The sequence below is a fragment of the Boleophthalmus pectinirostris genome, unplaced genomic scaffold (assembly GCF_026225935.1).
Source record: "Boleophthalmus pectinirostris isolate CB_2022bp ecotype Guang Dong unplaced genomic scaffold, ASM2622593v1 HiC_scaffold_21, whole genome shotgun sequence".
In the NCBI taxonomy this organism is placed as follows: domain Eukaryota; kingdom Metazoa; phylum Chordata; class Actinopteri; order Gobiiformes; family Gobiidae; genus Boleophthalmus; species Boleophthalmus pectinirostris.
The window spans coordinates 3,999,757-4,027,710 of record NW_026571175.1 but is presented as its reverse complement, the minus strand read 5'-3'; the positions used below and the strand labels follow the sequence as shown (position 1 = coordinate 4,027,710).

Below are 27,954 nucleotides of genomic sequence, written 5' to 3'. Positions count from 1 at the left end.
ATAGTTCAAGAGATCGTAAGGACAAAACTAGTGACTAATTTATTCATTCATTCTTTTATTTACGTAATTCCGTTTATATTTTCTTATAGATATAAGCACCGCCCGCCTGCCCTGCCCTGGTTTATTTTGTGAACGACTTTCTGAATCACTATTCAAATAGGGCGGGTACTTTGAGTCTATTCGACCAATAAAAAAGCGAGAACAGGCTGTCCAACCAATCAGAATCCGAGAAATGGATTATTGACACCTTAGTGGAGAAAAATGTTCCAGCAGCTGTCACGGCGCGCGAAATCTCAAAGGCTGCTTTAGTTTGTGGAAGAGGCGGGAGGACCAACTCAGATCCGGCTAAACATCGTCTAAATGCGCTTTGGGAGATTAAAATCATATTAACTGCACGGACTTTTCATTCCTAACATCTGCAGTGGATGTAAAAGGTGGGGAAAACGCCGGTAAAGTGTGTGTTTTTCGCCAAAACCGGAGCGAATCCGGCGAACAAAGATGAGCCTGCAGGTTTCTCAACAACAGGTCAGTAGTATTTCTTCAGCAAAAACATCCAAAATATCCTGCAGAGGTTTGTGGCACGTTTGGATCTGCAAATATACACGCTAAGTTTTTAGAATATGAAGAATTATTGTAGATGGTGTCGTTTTGATTCGGGTAATGATGTTAACTTTAGCTCCAACGCTAGCTTTTATCCTAGCTTTGTGTTCTAAACTTCTACAGCTGTAATCGCAATCTTTAACTTTATTTGATAACTTTATGACGATACTTCACTAAAATGAGTCAAAAGGCTTAGTACTTATTGTTTAGGATGCAAAATGTTCTTAGGATTCTCTATTAAATGGTCAATTGTACGTATATTGTTTGGCTATAGCAGCTAAAGTTGCTCCATTGAATATAAAGGTTCTTCACTGCTCATTGTTTAGCTTTGTTTACTACACGAAACCCCCCAAACTGACTTACAAGTACTTACCTTAGAGTCGAGAAGGCTGTTTCTTTGTAGCTGTTATCTAGAAAGTGTGAAAGAACCTTCTGCATTTGTATCAGACCTGGAGGAATCGAGCTGGAGGTCTCTATTGTTGAAATGGCGCTCAGAGAATAAAATGAATAGACCTCATGTGACAACTGCTAAATTCTAATAAAACTCTTTGACAGCAAAATATATGACAGCTTAAGTTGCAAAAGAAGTGGAAAAGCATTGTGTTTACAGTAAAAAAAATAAAGTTACCCTCGGCTACGATTACTAAAGCCTAACTATTCATATCACCAAACAGTAACACTGGTGACATTGCTTTACGCTTTATAAACATTTTGCATTACTCTACTCTACTAACGGGGTTTGTTTATTTTGTTTAGTACAGTAGTTCACAACGTTTCACGTGATGTTTGGCTTTTTGAGTACCACCATCATACCTAAACTGGGGCTGAACCAGGGCTAAAATGAGAGTAAATCATGAATAAAGTAATTCTAAATGATGATTAAATAGACTTTGGTTTGACTTTGATAAAAGCCTGTCACAATAATGCAACAGAAAATATTGCAGTAATGATAAAGCAAGATAATCCCATGTAAATGTACAATATTACCTTGTAAACAAAACATTAGCTACAACAAATTAATGGCACAGTGCAGCCCTTTAGTAGTTAGTGTCGATGGTTATAGTTTACCACAACCATCCCACTGTACAGCATCTGGGCCACATACGGCCCTTTTATTGACTCTGACTTGCCCATTTAAGATCATTCAGTTACAAAATAAACATACAGAACAGAACAATGCTATTTACAGTTTTTTGTTTGTTTTTTTTGCATTTTTTTATATATTAAAAAACAAAAAACAAACAATACATTTTATGCAGAACTGAGTTAAGCATTTTGGCCCGGCCCTCCACAATATTTTTCTGTTTCTCATGTGGCCCCATGGAAAAAATAATTGTCCATCCCTGGTTTACAGCAACAATCTTATGTAACTACTACAAAAAAGTTCCCCACAGATCCAAAAAAAATGTACTCATGATAAATATTAAGCCCTAAAAATGATTGTACTTTCTATCATGTACTGAAGAGTAAGTTGACATGGTCATTATCGTGACAGGCCCACCACCTTGTTTGGCCAGATTACTTTCTGCCTGACTCACCTCATCTGCACTTATAATAGTCACTGTTTTATTCAAATGTACAATAAATGATCACTGATGAAAATGTGTTGTTTCCAGGTGGAGGCTCTCCCTGCAGTGGTGCGGACTGTGGCTGAGAGCGACTCCGACAGTGGGATGGGGTCTCCCGCTGAAGAGATGGTCCCAGAGGCAACAGAGAAAACACAGGAGCAGCCAGGTCAGTGATACAGTGATGAGGTCTGCTGTGTAAAGACAGGACGAGGAGTCAATATCGAGGATCTGATGGATGGAATAAAAACAATAACACAGGAAGCACTATAATTGTGCTCCAGGCCATTGTACTGTGCAGTTGTCAAAGCTGGGATTGAACCACCAACCTCTGGTTATATCAGAGAAATAGATATTCAATGGATTTATTGCACTCAAAGACAAAAAGAGAAATAGATATTCAATGGATTTATTGCACTCAAAGACAAAAACTTTCTATGCATTGTTTGTGAAATCCCTCAGTCATTCAGGTTGTTGACTGGACAAAAGGTTTTTTTGGTCAAACGTTTCACTGCTCATCCAAGCTGCCTCTTCAGTTCTGGTCAGACACTGGTGGACACTTCCTTACATCTGCCTGCAGGGAGGAGCTAACTACAACTACTCTGAAACTACCACACCTACTTGTTTACAGTTTCTGTTTGTTACCTAGGTCTATTGAACTGTGCTAACTTGATAAAAAAACAACAACATTTGTCCAGTTGACAGAATTTAATTTCTCCTTTGTTACGTTCTATGCATTCTTACTATGAGCAGGCCTGCGTTTCCACAAATTTCGACTCTTACTTGGTCTGGCACGATGGCTCAGAAGTTAGCACCAATGTTTTACAGGAAGAAGGTTCAGGCCTTTCTGTGTTGTTTGCATGTTCTCCCCATGGCACAGGGCACTCCGCTCTCTCCATGTCTATTGCACTACCACTTGACCCACTGTTGCTCATTACATTCTGTTAATGTTTTCTTTCCATTCTCTTTTTCAGATTCTGAGGAGGACGAGGATATTGGAACTCACAGAAAACCGCGTCGTCAGGCCATCAGAGACAGTGACAGTGAGGAAGAGGAGGCAGCAGACTCCAGTGTTCAAATGGCTGAAGCTCTGATGCTCTCTGCCTCGAGTGAAGACGATAACAACATGGAGACTGGAGAGAAGGATGAAAAGAAGGAGAAAAGTGTGAAGAAAAAGCACAGAATCAGTCGCGCTCCTGTGGACAGTGAAGAGGAGGAGGGAGAGGAAAAAGGGAAGACACAGGAGGAGACAGAAGGTGGCAGCACTGAGGCCAAACCCAAGAAGGACAAAAAGAAACGGGACAAAAGTCAGAGGCACAAAGAGAAAAAGGAGAGACACAGTAAAGCTGTGGAGAAAGTGAAAAAGAGAGAGAGAAGAGAGAGAGTGACGGAGGAGGTCGAGGTGAGAGATAAGGCATAATACTGCATCATACATCTGTATTGATCTCTGATAATAAGATATTTTTTCCAAGCTGCCCCAGTCCCTGGAGGAAACTTTTTCACAAAATCTTACTGCTGTTCAAATTGTTTTCTATATCACCCCTAAAGCCAGTTACCCCTTACACGAGAAGCATTTAGTCTGTTTCTGTAAACATGAATTTCTGTCTGTCCGCAGGAAGCGCCCTCTCAGCCCCGTCTGAACGACAGTGGGTTTCCTCTGGGAGACACTGAACTGTTTGATACTGGACTCAATGAAGATGATGAGGAGGAAGAGTCTCTGGATGCCATTAGAGCCGCCGCTAAGAACAAGCTCAAGAAACACAAGGTAAGAATGGAAAAACTCTAAATCCAGTATCTCATTAAAGTTTGATGCCCAGGTTTAATTATCTATTCTATTGACAATAATCAATAAAAAAGGTGACATTTATTAAAGTTACTAGTTTTGTTATTCCAGAATGTAATGTTATACATGCCTTTCTCCTTCAGAGAGGACAGATTTATTTATTTTTTAAATCACTTAAACTGTTTAATTTGGTTTCTTTAGGAATCCTCTTTTGTTGATGATGATGAGGAGGAAGAGGGACAAGGGTCAAAGGAGAAACCCCAAAGAGTGGTAACTTAAACCTCTCAGAAAACAAAAATAAACCAAATTGTAATTAAAGTTTTAATGTTTATCTCTGATCTCTATCGCTGTGTTTTCAGGAGCGAAAGGCTGCACGGGCGAGTAAAGAGGCCATGAAGCAGCTCCACAGTGAGTCCCAGAGGCTCGTCAGAGGTCAGTCTAGATAGTAAATACATGTGATTATTTAGTTTTAAGATGTTTTGAATTATTCTTATTAAATATAAACTGTATTTCATTCTTTCAGAGTCCACCCTGGGTTTGCCGTACCACATCCCTGAACCGAAAACCATTGACCAGTTTTTCAAGAAGCGAGCCCGACCTGAGGGACCAGCCATGGCTCTGCTCAAGTAAGGACACTAGTGCTTTGTAACTTTTCAAACACTTTCAACCTTAAGGTAAATAAAGCACTTCACAATCTACTGGGGATGCAACACTATAGGGCTAGGTAGTTATATTTTATACTATATCATTCATTCTCAGCGTAATATATAGTAGAAATTGACTAAAATATCACTCTTAAAACAATTATCGGTTGTAGTCCTACCATATAATTAGAAAAATAAATCTGCTGAATTGTTGAACCGTGTAACTAATAACTTTTGTCATCTTTTTTAGATCTACAAAATACTCCGCCATGATGCTTGTTCCACCTCCTCCTCCCACGGCCGACCCTGTGCAGACCTCCACAGACCCAGACCCCTCAAATCCTTCTTTAGACCTGCCCCAAGTCCAGTCTGTCCTCCCCCAGCCCAGCGCTACATCCTCCCCACAGAAAGACACTCTCTCTCAGTCGCAAGAACCACCAATGCCCCCCAGTACCTCCACAGCCAGCCTGGAGGAAGACCAAGCGTCTGGACCTTTGCTTTTTCTATCAGAGAGCTTACAAGAAGATGTTAAAACTGGGGATGAAGACGCAAACGAAAGCCAAAATAATGCAATGTCGATTTCGTTGGTTGAAGATAAGGAGATTCTGATGGAGGGATGTGTAGAGGAGGTGAAGAAGGAGGAGACGGTGGAAGTGAAGCCTAAAAAGGATAAACTGTCCAGGCTGAGAGAGCTGGGGCTGGACCCTCCTCCTGTGGCTAAACTGTGTCCAGATGAAGGAGCGTTTGTGCATCTCGATCCACCACAACCAAACTCTGGTATGTGTATTTTTGATGATATTACTTATTAAAGGGCCTGTACCTTCTGTTTTTCACTGTAAAAATGTGAAAAACAGAAGTAGTTCATTTAAACAACTTTCAGAGACAAAAGCAGAGGTTTGCAGTCACAGTAAAACTAACAATGATTAGAATGCTAACCGGCATGTCCAGACCGTGCACAGCAGAGTTATTTGGACCTCAAGAGCTGCTTATACACTATATAATAGGTACTGGGGCAAGACACATTTTGTTCAAATACATGGAGAAAAATAAATTATTATAGGCCCTTTTAAATCTGGGACACTTGAAGTTTTTGGTAAATTTTGAGTACATTTTGTTTTCCCTTAAAGAGTATATTGGAAAAGCAGCACTTTGTGATAAAAACAGCACTGTCTGCATCTAATAATAATGTAATTAGTCTTTTGTGAGCCCAGAAGTAAACACCGAGAGCAGCTCTCTGATTAACTGTTTGGCTTCATTTTATTTCACCATCTGAAAAAAGCTGTTCTAAAGCTGTGCACATGTCTGAAAATGTATGCATGTGGATATTAACAATGTGCCAAAGAATTTGAAAAGGCTTGTAAAGAGATGCACAGTTCAAAATGCATACATCCTCCTGTCACTGCTTGAGAATCAGGTACACCTGATTTAAGATCATTCCTCCCACAGTAGGATTTATTGGTAGAATAGAAATGCTGTGTCAGTAGGCCAATAATATTGAATACACGTGTGGAGAAGCTAATATTGTGCAAATTTTTTGTTTTGTTCTAACACAGCAGTTTATTGGGTTTAGTCACTAATAGAATGATCAGATTGAACATTTGTGAATTAACTTTTGGATATTTTCAGTACAATGTACTCAATCAAAGAACTGTCTCTTTCCCCCATCTGGGAGACATTATCACATTCTAGAATCTGAAAATCACTATTACATATTTAAGTTACTCCAAGTAGTTGAAGACCTCATGGAGACTTGAAATTTAAATATCTTTCCATCCCTGCTTTCATGTAAGATCATGTCTAAAATGGCTGTAGTTTGCTTGTATGACGTTGCCTCTTCTGTACAGGTGTGGAGTTGTTGAAGGCGCGTTACCTGCGTCACATTAAAGCCCCGGTTCAGCCTAAGAAAGAGCGCCCCCTGCAGGTGAACATCGTGAGGAAGGAGACCGGGTCGTCGGGGAAGGAAGAGCTGCTATCAGAGACAGTGACAGTGACGGTGAAGGAGGGAGGAGAGGAGAAGCAAGCACCCTCCAAACCAGGTACAGGACTCATATTGTACAAGCACAAACACGTTTACATGTTGTGTAGGTGATTTTGCACAGGTAAACTGTACCTCACTTCTGTTGTCTTCTAACTTGTCTTTCGCATTCAGAGTGAATAATTAGATTCAACTAATTATTCACCACAATGACTTAGTGCTTTTCACAACATTCAGAGACCACAACAGAGTTTTTCTCTCATGCAGTAATACAATAACTAGCATGCCAACAACACACTACTGTTTCTTCTTGGTTTACAGATGATAAAAACACTTGGATGCAAACATCACATAGCGGTTTCTTTTTAGCCCCAAAATAAAATGACATTATATCTGTACAAAACCAATTTTACATTCTTACATGACAAAAAATCAGGTACAGCCCCAAGACTACAGCCTTTTTTAGTAACAAAGTAATCAAAAATGGTATTCATTTTGTTAATCCCAGAATTCTGAGAAGGGACTGTTGTTGTTGCTTAATCTGTGCAAAGTTCTTTCCACTTTTGTGTATGTCTGGCTCGTTGGAACCTGTTATGAATCACATTTTGAATCATTTTAAATCTTTTGTCTTGGCACAGGAGCAAAGCTGTTGTCTCTAAAGGAGCGTCTGCAGTTGGCAATGGCCCAAAGGAGGAAAGAGGAGAGAGCGAGAAAAGCAGAACTGAACCGACTGGACAATGAAGAGGATGCAGAGGAGGAAGAGGAGGAGATGACAGACTCTGAGGAAGAGGTGAGGGCGTGGTATAGACAGTAGATGTGCATTGCCCTGAATCTGGTGATATGATACACATCACGATATGCCTGTCACAATTCAATTTATCTCAATATATCCTGATACTAAAACAAAGGACGATATATTGTGACTTATCAATAACTATGTATAGTATTTTGGTCCAGTACACATTCACAAGAAGAAAATTGAATGAAATACACCTTATTTAATTTTTAAATCATGAACAGTAAATTGAATTTAGGGGTGGGCAATATCTTGATATTTTAAATATATCAAGATATTTTATAAACTCGATATGGATTCTGACATATCGTATATATAATATATAATGCGTATATTCAATTCTAATTTCACCGCTTCGCTTGTTTGCCTTCTCTGTCGTCGCCCCCGCGCGTCCCCTCCTCTCAGATTTTGCTGCTCCTCACTACTGCCGTGACCGAAAGTTGGTGCCCGTGAAAAGCTTCTAGCGCCACAAAACTTTTCCACCATTTACAGACAAGACCATCAGCAGCACAACCTCTGTCACAGAGAGAACACTCATTTTCCACTGAGTCGTGTTCTTTAGTCCGAAAGAAGCTGAACCAGTGCACTGTTTATGCAAATGAGCCATGTGGTTTTAAGTTTTGTTTATGTAAAATGTAAACAAATCTGCGCAAAACTGCATTAAACACATGATAATCTCAAACGGCTGATGTGGCCCTATAGTTGTCATGGTTTATATGTTTATTTATGCAGAAGATTTTAATCAATAATTTGCTGCAGTGTAACTTGTACAATAGTGTTTGGAAACGTCGGGTTTGATCTGCAGTGGATTGTGGGAAACCTCATGGCTCCTTATGCTGGTGAGGAACATGGGCCTGTTAAAATGAGGAACCTCCCAAGTTTCCTCTGCTAAAGGAGCTCAGGGTTCAGGTTATCGTACGGTTAACAGAGTTAATGCAAAGATGAGCTTGAGTTGTTTTATTTATGAATGAAAAGAAGGCAATATGTTTAATTACTTGTTTTATTTTACTGTTAAATTATTATTTATGTAATTAGGGATTTTTTGTAATCTTAAATGTGGCAGAAGCACTTTGTTCCTACATGAACTGCCAACCTCTTGCATTGCAATAAAAAAGACCTTGTGGAATTTGGCATATTTGTTTTTGCAGTAATTTTAGGGGGTTATTTTTCCTGTACAGATATGAGCTATATATCGTATATAGAGATATAGCAAAATATATCAAGATATATTTTCTGCTCCATGTCACCCAGCCCTAATTGAACTTATGAGTTTTTCATGAAAAACATACCAGTAACTTTTAAAATGAATTCCGACACATGTTGAATCGATATAAGAATTTTAAATTTGATTCATTCATTATTTATTCCATGATAAGTTGAGTCTTCATAATGTGATATATAACATTGCCAATCTCACCCTTTGTCTGATTTTTATCCAGGGAGTGGATGAGCTGTTGGGAGGAGACGATGGAGAACCCGAGGAGGAGGGGGAGGATGGGAGTGTCGTGCCCAGCATCAGGAGCCCATCTCCGGTCACTCTGTGCCGAGCTCCTCCCACTCCGGAGCTCCTAAACACAGATGGGACTCTGCTGCTATTTCCTGGAAACTCCTGCTCACGAACCGGGTACTGGGATATACACTTTGTTATCTATAATACACCCACTCATACAATTATATAGCTCAATATAGGGCATTCAAACAGTAGCTTTAGATGTTGATGCTTTGAAAGAGGATATAATTAATCCTGTCACAATAATTACCATTTTGACTTGTTCAACTTATGATAAAACAATACTCAATACTTTTTTTTTTCTTTGGCCTTGTATTGTAAATAAAACCCTCCACAGCATGACAACTGTATACATTTAGAAAAGATTTAATGGATTGTATCATATTATTTTTTTAGTAATATATGTAATATATTGCATTTCAAAATGTGTTTTTGACAGGCCTGTGAACAGTAAAGTAGCTAACCTTTTTTTCTTTCTATTGGTAAGGCTGACCTTGTGAGGTTAAAATAAAGAAATATAAAATGTAATAATTATTTATTGGTAACTTTGCCCTCCTTCTACTAATATTCCAGTCTAGTCGGTCTAATATACAGGTGACCAAGAAAACCTCCTGTAATTAAACTCACGCACTTATTTTTATTTTTATCTGAAAGTCAAACGCTTTATTTTTCAGTGATGGCTTAAGACGACCAGGTGCCTCTGGACAAGACAGCAGCAGTAAAATCGGTGAGCAACAAATATTTTGCATTTGACTTTTAATTTCAATGTAGAATATGTTTTTATTTACTAATAATCATTTCTTTTCCAGAGGAGGATGATTCTTCGTCCCTGATGAAGGACAGTAGTCACAACAGCAGTTTTGAGCTCCCTGGTTCGATGCTCACATCGTATCAGCCCGTGAACCGCAGCGCCCCCAGAGGCCTGCCCACATCAGTGTTCAGGTCGCCCTCGCCCTCGCTGTTCAGACCCAGCTTCCTCGGCTCTGCATCAAAAGTGAGTATATTCAAATGGTCGTAATAAACAAATCATAAAGTCTGTCTTTGTTTATCCTTTGTGTTATGTTTAAAATCTGTTCTGAAATTATTAAACCATCCCAAATCTGTATGTTTCTCTAAAAGCTAAAAAGTAACTTATAAGTCACATATCAGTGGTGCAAGCAGCAGAGTTTAGGTGTTTTTATTTTTGAATTTTTATTTTTTTTTAATATATGTATGATTTTTCAAAAAGACCATATAGGGCCATAGGAATCCAAAAAAATCTAAACTAGACGAGTTAGAAAACCATTACAACTGAATTTCACATAATATTTCTGTATTTTAATTCTTCTCTCCATTCTTTCAGAGCTCCTGTAAACTCTCAGAGCCCTCTTTGTGTTTGCCCGTTGAGGACTCCCAGGACCTGTATGCTCCTCCCTCCCCTGACGCCGACTCTGGCCCGCTCGGAGGTGAGGCTTCTGGGCCAAATCTGTGCGGAGAGTCCCTGGGGCGCTTCTCCCTGGAGGATGAACCACACTCTCAGCTGTTGGACGCAGACGGCTTCCTAAACGTCGGACCCCGAGTCGGAGCACCGCGGTCCCACAAAAGACAGCTGATCCTGGGAAGTCTGGATGAGAACGCCATGGACGCAAACATGGGGGAGCTGATGGGGCTGTGTTCGGGAACGTTTGCGGAAGAGAAGACGCAGAGATTGGGAGAAGGAGAGGATGAACTCATGGGGCTGTGTTCAGGGGCCTTCCCACAAACTCAGGCTGAAGACGGAGATGAGAAATCAGGCAAAAAAGAGGAAAATGAAGAGAATGAAGAGGGGGATATGGAGCAGTTGTTGGGTCTCTGCTCTGGAAAGTTCCCCAGTCAAAGTGAGTAGAATATTTACTGAGCATTTATTTGCTAAGTCAGAATTATAATGTTGTCTTAAGAACTTTGGTTATTTTCATTTGGAGATGTATTGTCTTTATAAAGTGCTTTCTACCGTGTTATACCATTGTTTCCTAATCAAAAACATGCCTAAAGAGATTTTACATGTCATCCATGCATGTTTGAGTAATCTAGCGATCTCTTTTAGGCCCTGTTCCAATCCTTCTTACAGTTAGATGTATGATCCTGTACAAGGCTCCATCCATAAGCCTACATCACCCATGCTCCCACATGACAATTCTCCTTAAATATACAGAAACATGATACTAAACTATACAAAGCAACTTGACAAACCTGATGTGATGTGCAGGAGTTTCATTAGTGGTTCTGATTGTGTTGTGTAGTGCTCTGAAGGGGGAGTGACTTAGCTTAGAGAGCAAAGGGAAGGGAGATATAGCATTTTCAAAACAATAAAAGATAACACTGTGATCTAAATATGTCATGTGTTTAGGGCTGGGTATCATTAAGAACTTGCCGATACAATACATATCCTGATACAGTCCACTTTTGATTCGATACGATATATTTCAAATTGATTCTATACGGTTCAGTAAAAATAGTATATGCTAAAAGTCTGTTAAACCACTTCTTGTGCAAAGTTCAATTGAAACACAAACATTTTAACCCTCAAAACAGTGAAAATGTCAAATGTGTCACATAAATGAGTTTCCTTCCTCTAAACGAGCAACAAAACTATAGCACTGTGACAAAATAATTTAGTAAAATGTACCAAAAAAACACTCTTGTCGGTATATGGATACAGCAGCCCACAATATTGATACTTTATCATCGCATTAAATTATACAATATATCGATATTTAGATATATTTGCATGTGTTAGCCGTTAATACCCTACATTAAAGTAGACCCTCTTTAAACCCCCCCTTAGAAAATGTAAAAAATTTACCGTACTGTACTGTAGGGCACTCTGGATTATAAGGCGCACCATCATAGAATGGTCTATTTTTTTACTTTTTTCACAAATAAACCACACCGGACTTTAAAGGAAACACAACAGTTAGATGAGTCAGTGGGACTTTGTTTGGTGCGTTCACAGTGACTCTGGGCTTTGTTCAGTTGTGGCGTGTAGGGAGGGTGCTGTCTGGGACCAACGGATTGTCGGCGTGTTTGCAGTGACTCAGTTGTTCAGTTGTGTCTAGAAGTGGCACATTGCACTCGCTTTTTTGGTTCATTCCTCCATTCCGTTCCTCGACGGCGTGAAGTGATGAGTGTGTCTGGGTGTTTTTGGCTGCGCGGTCGCTGTCTGCTCCATGTGTGTTTGTGTGTTCTGTGGGTGGTGCGGCTTTGTAGTTTACTGAAGTCGTGCTGGGACACCCGAGTGGATTCGTGTATAGGACGCTCTGGATTGTGGGCGCACAGTTGTTTTTTTGATGGAGTTGGAGGCTTAAGAGAGCGCCCTATGGTGTGGAAAATACAGTAGTCGAGTACAATTGTTTAAAGTTTTTTCTCCTATTTTATTTTTTTTTTGTAGGTCCTCAGAAGGCATCACCCGACAAAAACAGGTAAGTTTGATTTATATAAAGTCCAACCTATTTCTATTATTTCTATTTGGCACTATTTTAATGTAATTTTTATTTTTTTCAAAAATATAGCGCCAACAAACCAGATGAGGAAGAGAAGAAGCATGAGGAGGAAGAGGACAATTATGAGTTTAAGTTTCTGTCTGATGAAGAGAGCGAGACAGGCCAGGTCTGTGTCCTCATACAAAACAGAACACTATAAACGTATGTTGGTGTCTCATGATTTAAAAATGTTTGTATTGTAGAATGATGAAGAGGAGGAGCAGGACGAAGAGGATGAAGATGGTGAGAGCAGTGGAGGAGAGAAGGAAGAGGAGGATGAGAACCATGAGGTGGAGGAGGAGGAGATGGAGGCTGTGTTTGCTCCAAAGACATCCAAGAAAAAGAAGAAAATGTGAGTATTGTTTAGCAAACAACAATAACAAAATCCTTATGCCGTAATTTACTGATTTTGCTAAACTTCAATGTCAAAGTAGATTAAAATTTTGAGAAATAATTGTTTTAACATGAGTTTATTAGTATCTGAAGATCTGTTGGATTTTTGTTTATGTGCATTCATGCCGTAAATGATCTGAAGTTGAGTTCTCCTGTGTCTGTGTCTCAGGCGTCTGGCAGATTACCTGGAGTCGGAGGCGGAGCTCTCGGGCTCAGACGTGGGCAGTGAGGATGAGGACGATGGAGGAGGAAGTGAATATGAAGAGGAAGAGCTGCTGGAGGATCTGCCCTCTGACGAAGAGCTGCAGGACCAAGTTAATAAGATTCACATGTGAGTCAGGACACTATCTCACTTTATTATTTAATTTCAAAACTCCACGTGAGTCAGGATAACGTTATTATAATACTGTTAAGATACACATGAGTGACACAAAACGGTTCTACCGCAAAGATTATTTCAGTTGTCTTGTATAACCAAACCCATTTATTTTCTTTTGCTTGACTAAAATCACTAAGACTTTGTTGATCCTGGTTTAGTCCTGATGTAGACCTGGTTTGATCCTTGTGTAGTCACATGGCTTAGTAGTAGGACTTTTTACTTTAGTGTAATCCCCAAATAAATGTTAGTTTTGTTTTGTTCTCTTCAGGAAGCAGGTGATGGACGATGATAAGCGCAGACTGAGGCTGTATCAGGAGAGGTATTTGGCCGATGGAGATCTGCACTCAGATGGACCGGGACGAGCTCGGCGCTTCAGGTGGAAAAACATTGGTAAGAACACTTTTAATAGTCTAAAACAGGGGTTCTTACACTTTTTGGCCCAACTTTTATGTAAAAAATAACTTTGTTAAAGGGCCCGTCTCATGCAAAATAACTCTTTTCACATTGTATCTTCTACACATAAACAAGCACTATTTGGGTTTGGGAACATCCATTACACAATAGTTCTGAAATCTTACTGATTTCTTGGAGGCGTCACAGACCAGGAACTATGAAAGGCCGACTATTGCTCATCCCCCCGCCCGTCCTGAGAAAACACAGGCTCCGCCCTCCAAACGTGACGTAGGCTCTGAGTGAGCCGCCCTTCCTCCACCCATCTCAGGGAGGGAGGAGGAGACAGGCATGCACCCTGATAGTGGTAGAAATAAACTTTTATTCATCATGGTGATACAACACGTTCAGCCGCATGTGTTGGACCTGGAATCGGACGAGGACTTTGAGGTGCGCGAAGCTCAAGCACCGCGTCCACATCAGCTGAACATTACTGATTGGTAAAGTATTAGTAAACACTGGTGGATAAACTTATTATATCGTGTTCACTGCAGTGTAGAACAATGAGCTTAGGTGTTCATGTGGGAATTGTCACCCAATGCGGGGTGGATGCCGGGCGGAGGGCGGAGGGGGGGGGGCGGTGTGAAGTGCTTTTTGCTACGTCAAACACAACATAGGTGCAGCTGCCGTGTCATCGTCATCTCAGCTTTAGTTCGTTGTCACGTGGGAGGGTGGCAGAAATACACTGCAATTTGTTAAATGCTGAATCAATCTAAAAACCACTTTGGTGACATATATAAGGCCCACACATCACTCTTAGAAGGTAGAAAGCTCTGAAAAGGTGATTTTGCATGAGATGGGCCCTTTAAGAATCACATCATTGTAATCTCAGGACGCATTTAAAAGAAGTGAACACTACATGTATTCTCTGTTCTTTCAGATGATGGTTTCCTGATGGACACAGAGGGGGCAGAGGGCGGAGAGGAAGAGGAGGAGGATGAAGATATGGATCAGACTGAAGTCCAAAGACGAAGGGAGAGACTGGAGAGAGAGCAGTGGCTCAGAGAACAGGTCAGAAATCTTCAAGATTCCCAATTATAAATGTATTTCTTTTTACGAAAGCTGAAGTCTGAAAGCGTGAAGTGTATTGGCCTGTTTGAAGAGTCTGAAACCCCCCACGCCTGATACTACCTCACAGAGAGATTTAATGTATAAAAGGGCTCATGTTATTTTCTCATCTATGTTCTAATGTTGTTTCCTCATCACACTTGAGCTCGGAGTTGTTTTGTTTCATTGACACATGTTTAACACACAAAAGCTGCAGATTTAGTTCTTCTCTCAGACAAAAAGGAAACTCATGTAGTAATAGGAAGTGCTCCACTCCATACACCTTCACTAAAATCATAAGGTAGTTGTTAATTGAAAACTACAGCTTCATAACATCACAAGGTGGGATGGAGCATTTTGAGGTCTGGACATGTAGACAGACTAATAACACTAGTCAGTGTGTCTGATGACTGTTTATGGTAGCCAGGCTGGTGCCACCTAGTGCCTCTGCTCAATTTAATTTCTCTCCAGCGACTAAATCAGGAATCAAAATACACTAGATGATTCGCAAAAACCCCGGAAGTGGGAGTTCAGGCAACCAGCCAATCAGTGAAGAGTCATATATTCAGTGTTGTCAACGATTTCTGAGATCAAGGATTTAAAGAGAATGTTTGGTGAACTTTAGCAAGGTTAGACGTTATTGCCCTTCTGCCTACGGGATTTGGGAAAACCTTAATATACCAGTTAGCCCTGTTAGAGGCGCATTACATACGTCACGACCAAATAGCAGCGATTGGATAAATGATAAAAAGTACCCTCCTACTGTCAAGCAAACAAAATTTAAGGCTGCGAGGTCAGACTGTTTGTATGAAGTAAAACGAAGTAAAACCAGCTGATAAATCAGGCTCTGTTTATGGAACATCATAATCTAAATGTGGAGCTTCTGAGTTATTATATTATTTTGGTCTATAATTCTTTATTTCTGTTTCAGTCTGAGCAGAAATCCAAAGGGAAAACAGTCGATATTGACGCAGACGATGAGAAGTTTGGAGACGAGGACAGTCACTTCATGAAACTGGCCAAAAAACTCACAGAGAAGAAACTGGAGAAGAAAGGTGCGATTATTTTTATTATTAAACTGAACTATTGCTCCAGTCAATTAGAAAAATTATCTAATCAACAACCTGGAGAGGCACAAATTACAAAACATTACACACAAACTGCTGCTTTTATTCTTTTTCTACAGATGAATTTTTGACTGATGAATATTTTAAGATGTTCGTGATTGATCCAAATTACATAGTGTATTTTGTTCTTCATCTTAAAGCACCCCTTACTGAGCTTAAAAATATACAGTATATATATATATTTAGTAAGGGTTTAACTATTTAGAAATTTCACAACCTTAGCTCTTATTCTTCACTGTGTTTAAAAAATATGATCTCTTCTTTCAGAGCCCCCAGTGGTCGTTCCAACTGAGAAAAAGTCCACTGTTGCCTTGAATCCTTTCCAGAGACCAACACAGAACCTACCGGTATTTATTTACACTACTTCTTCTTGTTCTTCCCATCTTAGATTTGTAACTTCTCATACTAAACTTGTGTCAATGTGATTAAGCTCCATAATAGGGCTGAACCATTTGTGAAAAATATCAAACTGAGAATCTTCTGATTAACATTGAGATTGAGAGATTAGATTTGCAATTTAAGTTTTAATAATGCTTCAAATTTCACATATTAAAAGTTTTTCAGAATTAACAAAAAGATGAAATGACAAACTAATAGAACATCTTTGTACAAACTACAAACTAACTCACTCCACTGTTAGCAGTTTTTATGCAGAAAAGGATGAGAGAGTTTGTTAACGTTTCACCAACTCCAAGTCCAAGTGGCTTCAGTTCTGGTGTTCAGTTGATAGAAATGATTTTTTTTTTTATTCGCTGTGGATCATACCTGGACGAATTAGTTGTTACGCAGACACTGTTTGATGGTACTTGGGAACTTAAATTTCAGAATTTCTGCTTCTTTTTGCGTCCCATTTGAAACAGTGATTTTGGTTCATTTGTGATTAAGCTTGTAGATCTCATCCATAGTGTCCCTCCTGCAGGTGAAGAGGGGCTCTCTGCTGAGTCAGCCTCAGGCCATGCTCCAGAAACTGGCCTCTATCTCTGACGGAAACCCTTTGGCTCCAAGAAACTCCAGAGGATTCCTGTTCCAGACTCTATCTCCAGAGAAAGACAAATCTGTGGATGACAAGAAGAAACAGGTGAGAGTGAGAGAGGGAGGAAGAGAGAGGAAGTGAAAGATTAAACAAATGCACATTTTACATTCAAGTTGTGTTAAAATGATTTAGCAGCATGAAGAATGTGGGGTTTAATTTAGTGTTCAAAACACTAGAGGGAGCCAAAGCCCACACTCTTGTCTTGCACTTCCCTTAGTGATTTTTGAAATAGATTTAATTGTAAGTCTTTAACACTAATAATTCAAAACTACATATTCTATCTTTTGAATGGTTTAAGGTTCTCAAATGTTTCATATAACTGGAAGCTAAAAGTATGTAGAATTTGTTGTATTTTCAAATGGAGGGCAGGGGTCTATATAATATTAGAGATTTCCTGTTTTTGAAAGAAAGACCCAAACTTATCATTTGTGAAGAAAAAAAAAAAACATTTCACTTCTGTTTATTTATGCTGACAGAGAAGACACTGAAGTTTTTGTTTCAGTTGTTTCAGTTACACAGCAAACTCAGCTCAGTTTAAACTATAGGGACTCTAGAATGTTGAATCAAAACTACATTCTTGTAACCTCAAATCTGATTTTTTTTTTATTTTTTATTTCTAGGTGAAGAAACGTGGTCCGTCCGACAGCTTAAACTCTGCGTCTAAAAGAATTTGTCAAGAAAACAAACCTCCCTCCTCCTCGTCTCACGGATCTCAACGAAGTGTGTTCAGTTTCCTGGGACACTGACACAAACCCACTGACCCTCCTCCACTAACCTTTAACCTTTAACCTTTAACTCAACTACAATCTAATCCAGCAATCACAATCTCCTCCAATCATCTGCGTTTTGGGCAAAGATCTTCACTCACAGCTATTATAAAGTATGCTTAATGTAACACTTCTGCTCGTCTCCATGGAGATGATGGAATTTTCCACAGTATGGCATTAAACGTCTATTCTCTATTTCTACGTAAACAAGCTGTTTAGAGGTGAGTCTGCTCACAGTGAAGATATAGATACATTTAATGCTAGTCTGTGGAATATTAAAGGCAAATAATTACATTTCAAACTCCATGGAAACGAGCAAATGGCCAGAAATGTTACATAGTGCACCTTTTAAATGTTGACTTTAAACAAATGCATTTAACAGTATTGCCATAAATGATTTGAAGATTCCTGTCTTAAGAACAAGCAGGATGATAAATGGGTTTGGATTTGAAAATGATGTGTTAGAAATGACTTCATAAGTGGTACATTTTCATTGATTTATTTTCCACGTTATGTCCAAAATGACATATTTTAAATTATCAGAAGTTTCACCATCAATCCACAATGACATATGAAACAAAAATAACCAAAAAATCTGTACAAAAATCTTGAACCAGACACTAAACTAAGTCTAACTCTGGACTGAAACAAGGTCTAGATCTGAGGTAAAACCAGGTCTAAATCTGGGCTGAAACCAGCTCTAGGTTGGGACTAAAACCAGATTCTAAATTGGGGCTGGAAACCAGGTCTAAATCTGGGCTAAAAACAGCACTAGGTTGGGACTAAAACCAGGTCTAGATCTGGGCTGAAACCAGGTCTAGATCTGGGCTGAAACGAGGTCTAGATCTGGGCTGAAACGAGGTCTAGATCTGGGCTAAAACCAGGTCTCAATTTGGGCTCAAACAAGGTCTAACTCTGGGCCAAATCCAGGGCTAAATTTGGGCTGAAACCAGGTCTAAATCTGGGCCAAAACCAGGTCTCAATTTGGGCTGAAACCAGGCCTGGATCGGGGCTGAAACCAGGAACAAATCTGTACTTTTCCAGAACTAAAACCAGGCTTTCACTAAGACTGAACTTCACTGACTTCACTTTTATTTTTTTTGCCTTGGTTAGTCTCTTTACTGAAACATAATGCATTTATTTAAAGTCACCATTTCTCTGGAGTGTTAAATCTCGTTTACACTGGCTCAGAACGGGGACTTAAACCAGTATAATTTACTTGAACTGAGATATTTCGTGGTGCTTTTGAATGAGTTTGCGCTGATGCCTCGACTGCTCTGTGTGTGTCTGTGTTAAAGTTTTTATCATGTAAATAAACCTTATGTTTTTATGGTTAGAGTTTTTAATGGTTTTACCTGTAAATAAAAGTGTATTTAAAGATTAATTCCTCTGTTATTTCTTTTTACTTCAATTTTCTAACTACATTTACATCATAATTAAATTCTAGGGATAATTTGAAGTTGATAAAACATTAAATAATGCACAAAATCTGGTATTTTCAAAGGACAGACAAAAATAAAACAACATCTGAAGGAGCGCTGCAAGAAATATGTTCAAATCATTTCAAATTGTCAACATAAAGCTTCAAAGACTCAGAGTAGGGAGAGGAAGCATTACTTTTACTCGAGTACTATTACACAGTACAACATTGGAGTAAAAGTACAGGGTCTGAAAACTACTCAAAGTACAATTTTTACAAGTTAATGGTCCAATATGTAACTTAAACCACATACTTCAGAACATTCAACATGGAGATAGATGTGTTTTATGACATACTGTGGAAGATTATACACTGCAAATTTATCTGATCTAAGATTTTAAAACTTATATCAGATTATTCATCTTGTTTTCAGATTTATTATCAATTTACTAGTTCTCAATTGGATTAATTCTAGAGGTAGTTAATTTGTGTATTTATTTTTTTCACACTAAAGCTTATGGGAAACAAAGGCACATAATATATTGTACTCTGACACAGCCCGTCAACTACAGACCCCTTTCCACTTTTCCAAAAATATACAAAGTCACTGTACATTTGTTATAAGAAGTATCAAGTTTGAACAAAAAAAGCTTGGTAATAATAAGAGTAATAATAATTAAACAAGAAAAAATACAATGGTTTCATCAGGTCACACTTAATTCAAATCTGATCTAAACGTGGCAACAAACAGTCTCCCAGTTTTCCAATAATTGTCAAATTTGTCAAAATCAAGTTATAAATTGTCAGTTTTTCCGCTAAGTAAATAGTCTGGACAATATTCATGCAATACTCAAGGCAAGGAACTTAATCACTAAACTGTTTTCTTGTAATACACTTCTTTCCAGCAGCCAGTAGTATATAATAAATATACTTTTTCTTACGTTCTATAAGCTGAGCAGGCCTTTTTCCAAGATACAGTGTCTCAAAATTGTGCGGTAAAGTAATTTTTCAATACTGCTCCTAACCTGGGACTAGAATTTTTAAAGTTCTGGGCATTCCCAAAATATGTGATAATGGCTGGTGCTCCCCGTGAGCTCGTTTATTTCAAGATAATTTGTCAAGTAAAATGATCTTGCTGCATGAACAGATCATCTTATTACTTTTAAGTCATTTTCTGATAAATTTCAGTGTTTATATCTTACATTTTGGTAAGCTTATGTAGACAAAGGAACAATATGAGTCAGGTTTGTGGAGATGTAATCCCTCACAGTAAGTAAGGACAACCAAAATGTACAAACATGTTTTTAATTTTGTCTATTCTTTGCAGAGGTGGAGACTTGCAAGTTGTGACTTGGACTCGAGTCAAACTTGAGTCACTATTTTTAGGACTTTGAGACTTGACCTAATAAAATAGACTAAGACTTGGAACTCAACTTGGACTTGAAGCTCAGTGACTTGGAACTTCACTCGGACTTGACTGTGACTTGAGAAGACTTGTTGCTTCTCCTAAAAAATATATGTGTTTAGAAAATACTTTTCTCTTTACAGTTGATAAATGCTGTGCTGAATTTTACAGGAAGAAACTGAAACATGTTGTTCCCACTTCTCTGTTTGCTACTGTGGATGGAACTGAAGTATTGTGATATAGTATCCTCAAATGTACTACAGTAATATACAGTAGAATACAGCAATATTCAGTTCAGTACATTAAAACAGAACATGACCCTTCCATTTCAGAGCAGATAAAATCACTGATGTTAAGCACTTTTAAATCTGAATTATTTTTATTCTGACCGTAATGATTCACACTCAGATCTTGTCAAGATGTTTAAAAAGGAAACATTTGTATTTCTAGAACTCTTATATAAATACTCAGATATGAATATACCATGACTTTTTAAATACAATTTATCTTAAAATTCAAATAAATAGCAAAAATCTTAGCTGTATTTGGTAATTTGGTTAAGACTTGAAATGACTTGAAGCTCAAAGCAGACGACTCGGACTTGACTTGGACTTATGGCACAGAGATCTGAGACTTGATTGCACTTGCCTGTATTTGATTGGGACTTGACTCAGACTTGAGGTCAAAGACTCGAGACTTACTTGAGACTTGCAAAACAATGACTTGGTCCCACCTCTGACTCTTTGGCTGAATAGTGTGTGTGTTGTGTGTGTGTGTTTGTGTGTGTAACTTGGTTACTATAGTTTGATCTTGCACCCTGACCCCTGTCTACCTGGAATTTGAACATTATTCACTTTTAATGCAATTCACGTCATATAGTACAGCAGGACATAAATCAACTCTTTTCAAAAATTGTTTCTATGAAAAAAATCCTGCTTTATTTCATAAGTAATGGTAAAGCCTGAAAGTTCTGCTTTGTGCTGATTTGAGGAACAGTGAAGAAGTTTGGTCATAGCAGTTGTTTCCCTCTAGATACAAAGGTCGTCTTGGGCTTAAATTGAAGTTTATAAACTTGGGGAGTTTTTCATTTACATTTGAGGCAGTGATATATACAATGAAATGCTTGAAAATGATCACTTTTTTAATGACAAATTGTCAAGCGGACAGACTTTTTTTTGTCTTTTGGGGGATGTTGAGGGTGATATTTGACAGTAGAAAGGCAGCAAGCCCCAGAATATTTTTCTGCTAGTTTCCCCCATGTGTCAGGATACACCATGTCAAATTTTTGTGTTACAGTTACTTTTTCAATGAGAGGTAATTGGATTACAGTTACTTTGTTAAGATAAATGGATTACAAGGCGGTATTTTCCTGTTTTCACATTTTGGGCTATTCAATTTTTTATTTTTTTTGGTAATTCCACTCATTCTCGGAAACTAAACCAGGTCTAAACCCAGGTCCAAACCAGGTCTAAACCAGGACTAAACCAGGACTAAACCAGGACTAAACCAGGTCTAAACCAGGAGTAAAGCAGGACTAAAACCATGTCTAAACCTGGTCATAGCAGCTGTTTCCCTCTAGATACAAAGGTCGTCTTGGGCTTAAATTGAAGTTTATGAACTTGGGGAGTACATGAAAAGTACATTTGAGGCAGTTATATGTGCAATAAAATGCTTGAAAATGATCACTTTTGATGACAAATTGTCAAGCGGACAGACTTTTTTTTTGTCTTTTGGGGGATGTTCAGGTTCATATTTAACAGTAGAAAGGCAGCAAGACCCAAAATATTTTTCTGTTAGTTTCCCCCATGCGTCAGGATACACCATGTAAAATTTTTGTGTTATTTGACCATTTATGCAGTTGCAGTGCTTTCATATTTATACTTACATAATTTCGCAAATAGCTTTTCCTAAAAAGTGTGTTTTTTGGGCCCTGAGACCAAACAGGGCCGAGTTGAGGTTGGTCCCTATCAACTCGTGATGGCCCAAGATATAAGAGAACAGGAAATAATAGTGAAAAAAAGGTAGAGGAGTGAACCTGGCTCCCAGCCTTTAAAAAGTACATAGTGTGGCATGAATGAAAAGAGACTAAAAAGTACATGAAGTACCTCTCACTGCAGGTTAAGTAGGCTACTCTTAACCTGGACCTTGAATGGTTAAATGCAACTTGGGACAAACTTTCTTTTACAAATTGAAACTCCTAAATTAATCCTCAAATCATTTCTGAGGGTGATGGTCCTCTAATTGCCAAAATCTTAAAATACCCCCCACTTAACCCCGGATCACGTTTCTCTTAATGGTCATTTCGAGACTAATGAATTGCCATTTTCACTCCATTAACTTTATAATGACCAGTGCAGTCCTGAGGTGATAACAGCAGGGGGCGCCCACTACACCCCATTAGGACTACGTGGAATCTACGTCATTACAGATATTTATTAAGACAGTGTTTCTTGTTTGAGGAGTTTAAAATTGATCCTGATTGGCTAAAACTGCTCTGGGCTCTTGGATAATTAGAGAAAAGCGTCAAGTTGCACGTGTCATTGGAGATGTTATTGTTTTTAAAATGGTTTGTAAAAGATATGGATAATTTGGTTTGTACTCAATGACCCAAGGGTAGAATTCTGAATCTTTGACCTATACAGTACAGTTAGAAGTGAAAATTAAAAACTGTTACTCTGTTTTATTTTAAAGGGCCTAGATTACGCTATTTTCTGATCTATAGTTTAATGTTTCTTCATCACAAACACATCTGGAGTTGTGTTTTGTTTCATTCACACATGTTTAACTCACAAACCCTGCACATTTAGGCTGAGTTCTTCTCTCAAACTGAAAATATCCTATTCCACTTTGTGATGTCATGTGGTAATTGAGGATTTGCGTGTGATGTGGCTAGTGTTGGGAAGGTTACTTTTAAAATGTATTCCCCTACAGATTGTGTGTAAATAGGTGTGTAAATGTGTGTGTGTGTGTGTGTGTGTGTAAATGTGTGTGTGTGTGTGTGTAAATGTGTGTGGGTGTGTGTGTAAATCTGTGTGGAGGTGTGTGTGTGTGTGTAAATGTGTGAGTAAATGTGTGTGTGTGTGTGTGTGTGTGTGTGTGTGTGTGTAAATGTGTGTGTGTGTGTGTGTGTGTGTGTGTGTAAATGTGTGTGTGTAAATGTGTGTGGGGTGTGGGGGTTTAAATGTGTGTGTAAATGTGGGTGTGTATGTGTGTGTAAATGTGTGTGTGTAAATGTGCGTGTGTGTGTGTGTGTGTGTGTGTGTAAATGTGTGTGTGTGTGTAAATGTGTGTGTGTAAATGTGTGTGTGTGTGTGTGTAAATGTGTGTGTGTAAATGTGTGTGGGGGTTTAAATGTGTGTGTAAATGTGGGTGTGTATGTGTGTGTAAATGTGTGTGTGTGTAAATGTGCGTGTGTTGTGTGTGTGTGTGTGTGTGTGTGTGTGTGTGTGTGTGTGTGTGTAAATGTGCGTGGTGTGTGTGTGTGTGTGTGTGTAAATGTGTGTGTGTGTGTGTAAATGTGTGTGTGTAAATGTGTGTGGGGGTGTGGGGGTTTAAATGTGTGTGTAAATGTGGGTGTGTATGTGTGTGTAAATGTGTGTGTGTAAATGTGTGTGTAAATGTGACAGACAAATCAGAGGTGAGTGTTCATGTGCTGATGCTTTCAGAATTCCTCTAAAGACACTGAAGACTCTATGGAGAAGATGTTGGGCTTAAATAACTGTCATTATTCTCATCTCCACATCAGACATTTACATTTACATTATGGCCGTTGACTTCCTGTTAGGAAATGCAGAAATAACAAAGCCCCGCCTCTTCACATTAGTTTGTTTCTCTGGTGATCAGGAGAGTTTAATTTACAGGTTTTAATGTAAATATTTGCTGCACAACATTTTTGAACCTCATGTGTGACCAGGACTCTTTTTCTGGGAGATAAATACTCAATTCAATTCAAATACAACTTTTGCTAAACTATGATGAGGGACACTGATTGTTAAAAGTCCCAGCGGCTAAATTACACCACCTGGATCTCACTACTCCTTTTCTAATCACTGTATTGACCCTCAGAAAATCACTCAGCTTTAAAAACACAATGCAAATAAGTTTGACTACTCTCAAAAAGATCACATAGCTTTAAAACACAATGCATGTTCAAAAATATCATTTACTACACTCAAAAATGTCATTTCTTCAATAACACAAGGTAAATATCTTACTACACTCAAAAATTATCGTTTAACTTCGATAACACAAGGTAAATATCTTACTACACTCAAAAGGATCACTTAACTTTAAGAAACACCATACAGGTAACTTTAACAACTCTTAAAGTATCACCTGGGGAACACTTACAACTTCACTTAGCTTTAGAAACCACTCTATGAAATGCTCTACACTCTATCTGACAACTTTTGCCCAAAACACATTTTTGACAGTGCCTCAAAGAATTTAACCAGATTTAGTTTTATACCAAAACATTGCAAATATTAATTTATCCTTAGCAGTGCCTCAAAACCTTTAACCAAATTTAGCTTTGCATCAAAAACATTGCATTTTTGTAAGTAACTCACCTAGGATGACTTGACTCGCTCATAGTGAATATATATATATTTTTTTAATAATTGAGGGAAAGACTCAACAAAAGATTCCAACAAGTGATTTGTCTCTGTCTTATTTTATCTGCTTTTTATTGTATTTTTAACAGAAAGCTCATACAAAAATAATTAGGACAAATCACCTTGCAAGTACCTTTTGGAGAAATTACCCTGTGACCAGGAAAGCTATAAAGCACAGCCTAGTCCGAATTTGAGATCTGACCTCCTTAGCCGAGTTACAGCCGGAGGGCCAATGCCAACCAAAAATCAGGATCTGAATTATTATGCGGAATTTTCTGTATTTTATATGAGGTCACAGAACTCCACCCAGGTACATGCAAAGTGATCAGTACGTCACAGATAGCACACATTTTTCAAGTACAGGCAACACTTTCTTAGAAACCACAATCTTCACCATTCTAAACCCCTACGCCTCTGCCCCAGCCAGATGTGAAGCAACGGCCACCTCGCTTCGTCGAAGGAACAGGAAGCTTCGCAACCGCCTTGCATACAGGCCCCTCGCACACCGCAGAACAATAAGTTTCATACTTCAGTGTCAAATAAAGGTCAACTGTAAAAAGAACAGAAGGTCCTTGTTTTTCCTGCACACAAACATAACGGTTACAGAAATTATTGCAAAACAACCTAAACTTTAAAAATTAAATTGAAAGAATTAAGCAAATCAATATGAGGGAAACAAATCAGATTAAATCAAAGCAAAATAAGTAACTCAGGGTAATATGGGTCACAAAAACACTTCTAATATCTAAACCAAAACACTCTTAATCTCTAATACTCTAACAGTTATTCAATTAGCAAAATAAAGCATCATGAACGTCTTCATCTGAATTCAGGAGCCCTTTTAGTGGGGCTTACACCAAAACCTTCATCCTTTTACCCCACCCGAGTGAGCTCTCCTGTGGCCGAGGGGGGGTTCACGACATCCCCCTGTGAAGGTTTTGGCGGGCGTCCCAGGACGATGTGACTGGGCGGGACGTTCTGGATGCCGCGTGCAGTTGACTTGGGCCTCTCCTCTTCCATCCTCGCAGGTGCCAACAGCTTTGGGTCCATTGTTCTAGGATAGAAGATTTCTGGACAGAAATAGGCTGCCCATCCGTTATAGCACTGGGAGGCAATCTGAGCCATTGTCTCATTGGTGACTTTTACTAACTGTGTACACGTATATGAACTATGCATTCATTTAACACGTAACGCCTATTCCCTGTACCAAATTGCCTATGATAGGCCGCAATCGAGTTATAATTACTCGTCCGCAGCATGCTAAGCAGTTCGGGAGAATTTTCTTGCATGGTTTGAGCATCGCTCCAAATAATACCGTTATAATCTGGATGTGCCGAAGTACAGTAATCAGGCTCACCGAACCCTCCATAATACCTCCATTTACAGGCTTTGTACAACCAGACTTCATTACAAACATCAGTCGTTGTTTTTTAATTACCGGGTGCTCAAATATTGCCCCAGTTAAATCAGGGTGCATTGCCGGACACTGCCACCAAGTTCCCCCAGTTTGAGAATAACCAATCAGTTCATTACCACCCTTGCTCCTGACAATGCCCCTCTCCGACTGAATCTTGATGAATTGTTTCCCCCCAGTAACATATAGTTCCCAAGGAGAGCTTGGAAGCCACAAGTTTCTCGGTACTTCACTGTACTTCGGCAAAGTAGTAGTGAAACACCCCATCCAAGCCGCTCCCGGTGTCCAATATGGGCGCGTGGGTGCCAAGTAAGGCAAGCCAAATTCTCTACAAACTACACGCATGCCGGGGTACCTCAGTTGCGGCCAATGAGCCTGTTTCCCCTCTGTTGACCTCTGGGCCCTTCGTCCCCTCTCTCATTTGGCTGAGGCTTCCTAGTTTGCTGCACACGATACATCTCAAAGAAAAACAAAACAAAATACAGATTTTAGCATCAAACCACAAATATATAAGTGCCAAACTGCCATCTAAATTGAGTATATGAGTTTTCTACATTTAGCAAGCAAAAACAAAAATTATTATAAAAACAAAAGTCAAAACTTTTCATTGAGTGCTATGACCTTTAGAGAAGTCCATCATGAGAGTGGAAACGGCCTGTCTGTTTCCTGTGTAAAATATCCTCCCGGAATGTTCATCACAAAATTTTAGAAGAGTAGACGTCCCTCCTCTCCTAGGGTTCCAAACTATAGAACCACAGAGCACTCTGGACATTCCTGGAGGAGTGGTGCCAGAAAAGGCAGAAGTTGATCGTTTTTCTCTATAGGCACTGGGCATTTCTATGTCCAAATTCTCTTCTGAAATTACAAATTTGTCCAAATTCTCTCCCAATCGCAGAAAATACACCCTCTTAATAATTTGATTACTTTCATTGAACTGTTTAAAATCGGTCTTAATCTTTTATCGTAAAAAGTAGGCCATGGAAGAGTACGATGGATTTCTCTTAAAGTCTTAGATCTTACTTGGTATTTGTACTGCATCACGGAAGCGCACAGGTCAAAGTCTATGCTTGGACCCTCTCCCACTTCCGATATTGCAGAACCTTGTAGCATCTCCCCTAATGATTATACATTTTGGTCATTTTGATTTGGATTTGGCCTAGGACATAACACAGACATAACAATCATCCATCTTCCTTCCTATTACATAAATTTCAAAAGTATTCAGCAACCAATTTGCTTAATAATAAATTCAGCCCAATATGTATGTATATATATATATATATATATATATATATATATATTATATATATATATATATATATATATATATATATATATATATATATATATATATATATACACACACACACACATACACACATACATACATATACATATATACACATATACATATATATACATGCATATATATACATGCGCGCATGTACACATATATATATCCACGTACACGTATCAATTTTCTTATCTGTACTTGATAATTAGTCAATTTCCCTTTTTTTTTTTTTTTTTTTCTCT

The 27,954-nt window shown here is 38.7% G+C and overlaps 1 protein-coding gene and 1 long non-coding RNA gene across 2 annotated transcripts; one reads left to right on the top strand and one right to left on the bottom strand.

Moving 5' to 3' along the window:
* Positions 1-290: 290 nt before the first annotated feature.
* LOC110159242 (claspin) lies at positions 291-18,950 on the top strand. Its single transcript, XM_055157149.1, has 24 exons — positions 291-525; positions 2,217-2,334; positions 3,140-3,567; positions 3,781-3,930; positions 4,150-4,218; positions 4,308-4,380; positions 4,472-4,574; positions 4,843-5,369; positions 6,437-6,628; positions 7,206-7,357; positions 8,803-8,987; positions 9,548-9,600; positions 9,683-9,867; positions 10,216-10,729; positions 12,280-12,310; positions 12,401-12,497; positions 12,574-12,722; positions 12,933-13,094; positions 13,411-13,532; positions 14,473-14,603; positions 15,571-15,694; positions 16,034-16,113; positions 16,686-16,844; positions 17,420-18,950. Exons 1-24 carry the CDS (start codon positions 499-501, stop codon positions 17,543-17,545), a joined length of 3,957 nt encoding a protein of 1,318 aa, XP_055013124.1. The 5' UTR covers positions 291-498; the 3' UTR covers positions 17,546-18,950.
* On the bottom strand, positions 15,691-27,713 carry LOC129410057 (uncharacterized). The gene is made up of 2 exons (XR_008632699.1): positions 24,960-27,713; positions 15,691-16,821 (listed from the first exon to the last, which is right to left on the bottom strand). It is a non-coding gene; the product is annotated as an uncharacterized LOC129410057 (long non-coding RNA).
* Positions 27,714-27,954: the final 241 nt, after the last annotated feature.

Coding starts and splice junctions, on each gene's coding strand:
- LOC110159242 (XM_055157149.1), top strand. CDS start 499: ATGAGCCTGCAGGTTTCTCAACAACAG. Junction 15,695..16,033: donor GAAGAAACTGGAGAAGAAAG/GTGCGATTATTT, acceptor CTCTTCTTTCAG/AGCCCCCAGTGGTCGTTCCA. Junction 16,114..16,685: donor GACCAACACAGAACCTACCG/GTATTTATTTAC, acceptor TCCCTCCTGCAG/GTGAAGAGGGGCTCTCTGCT.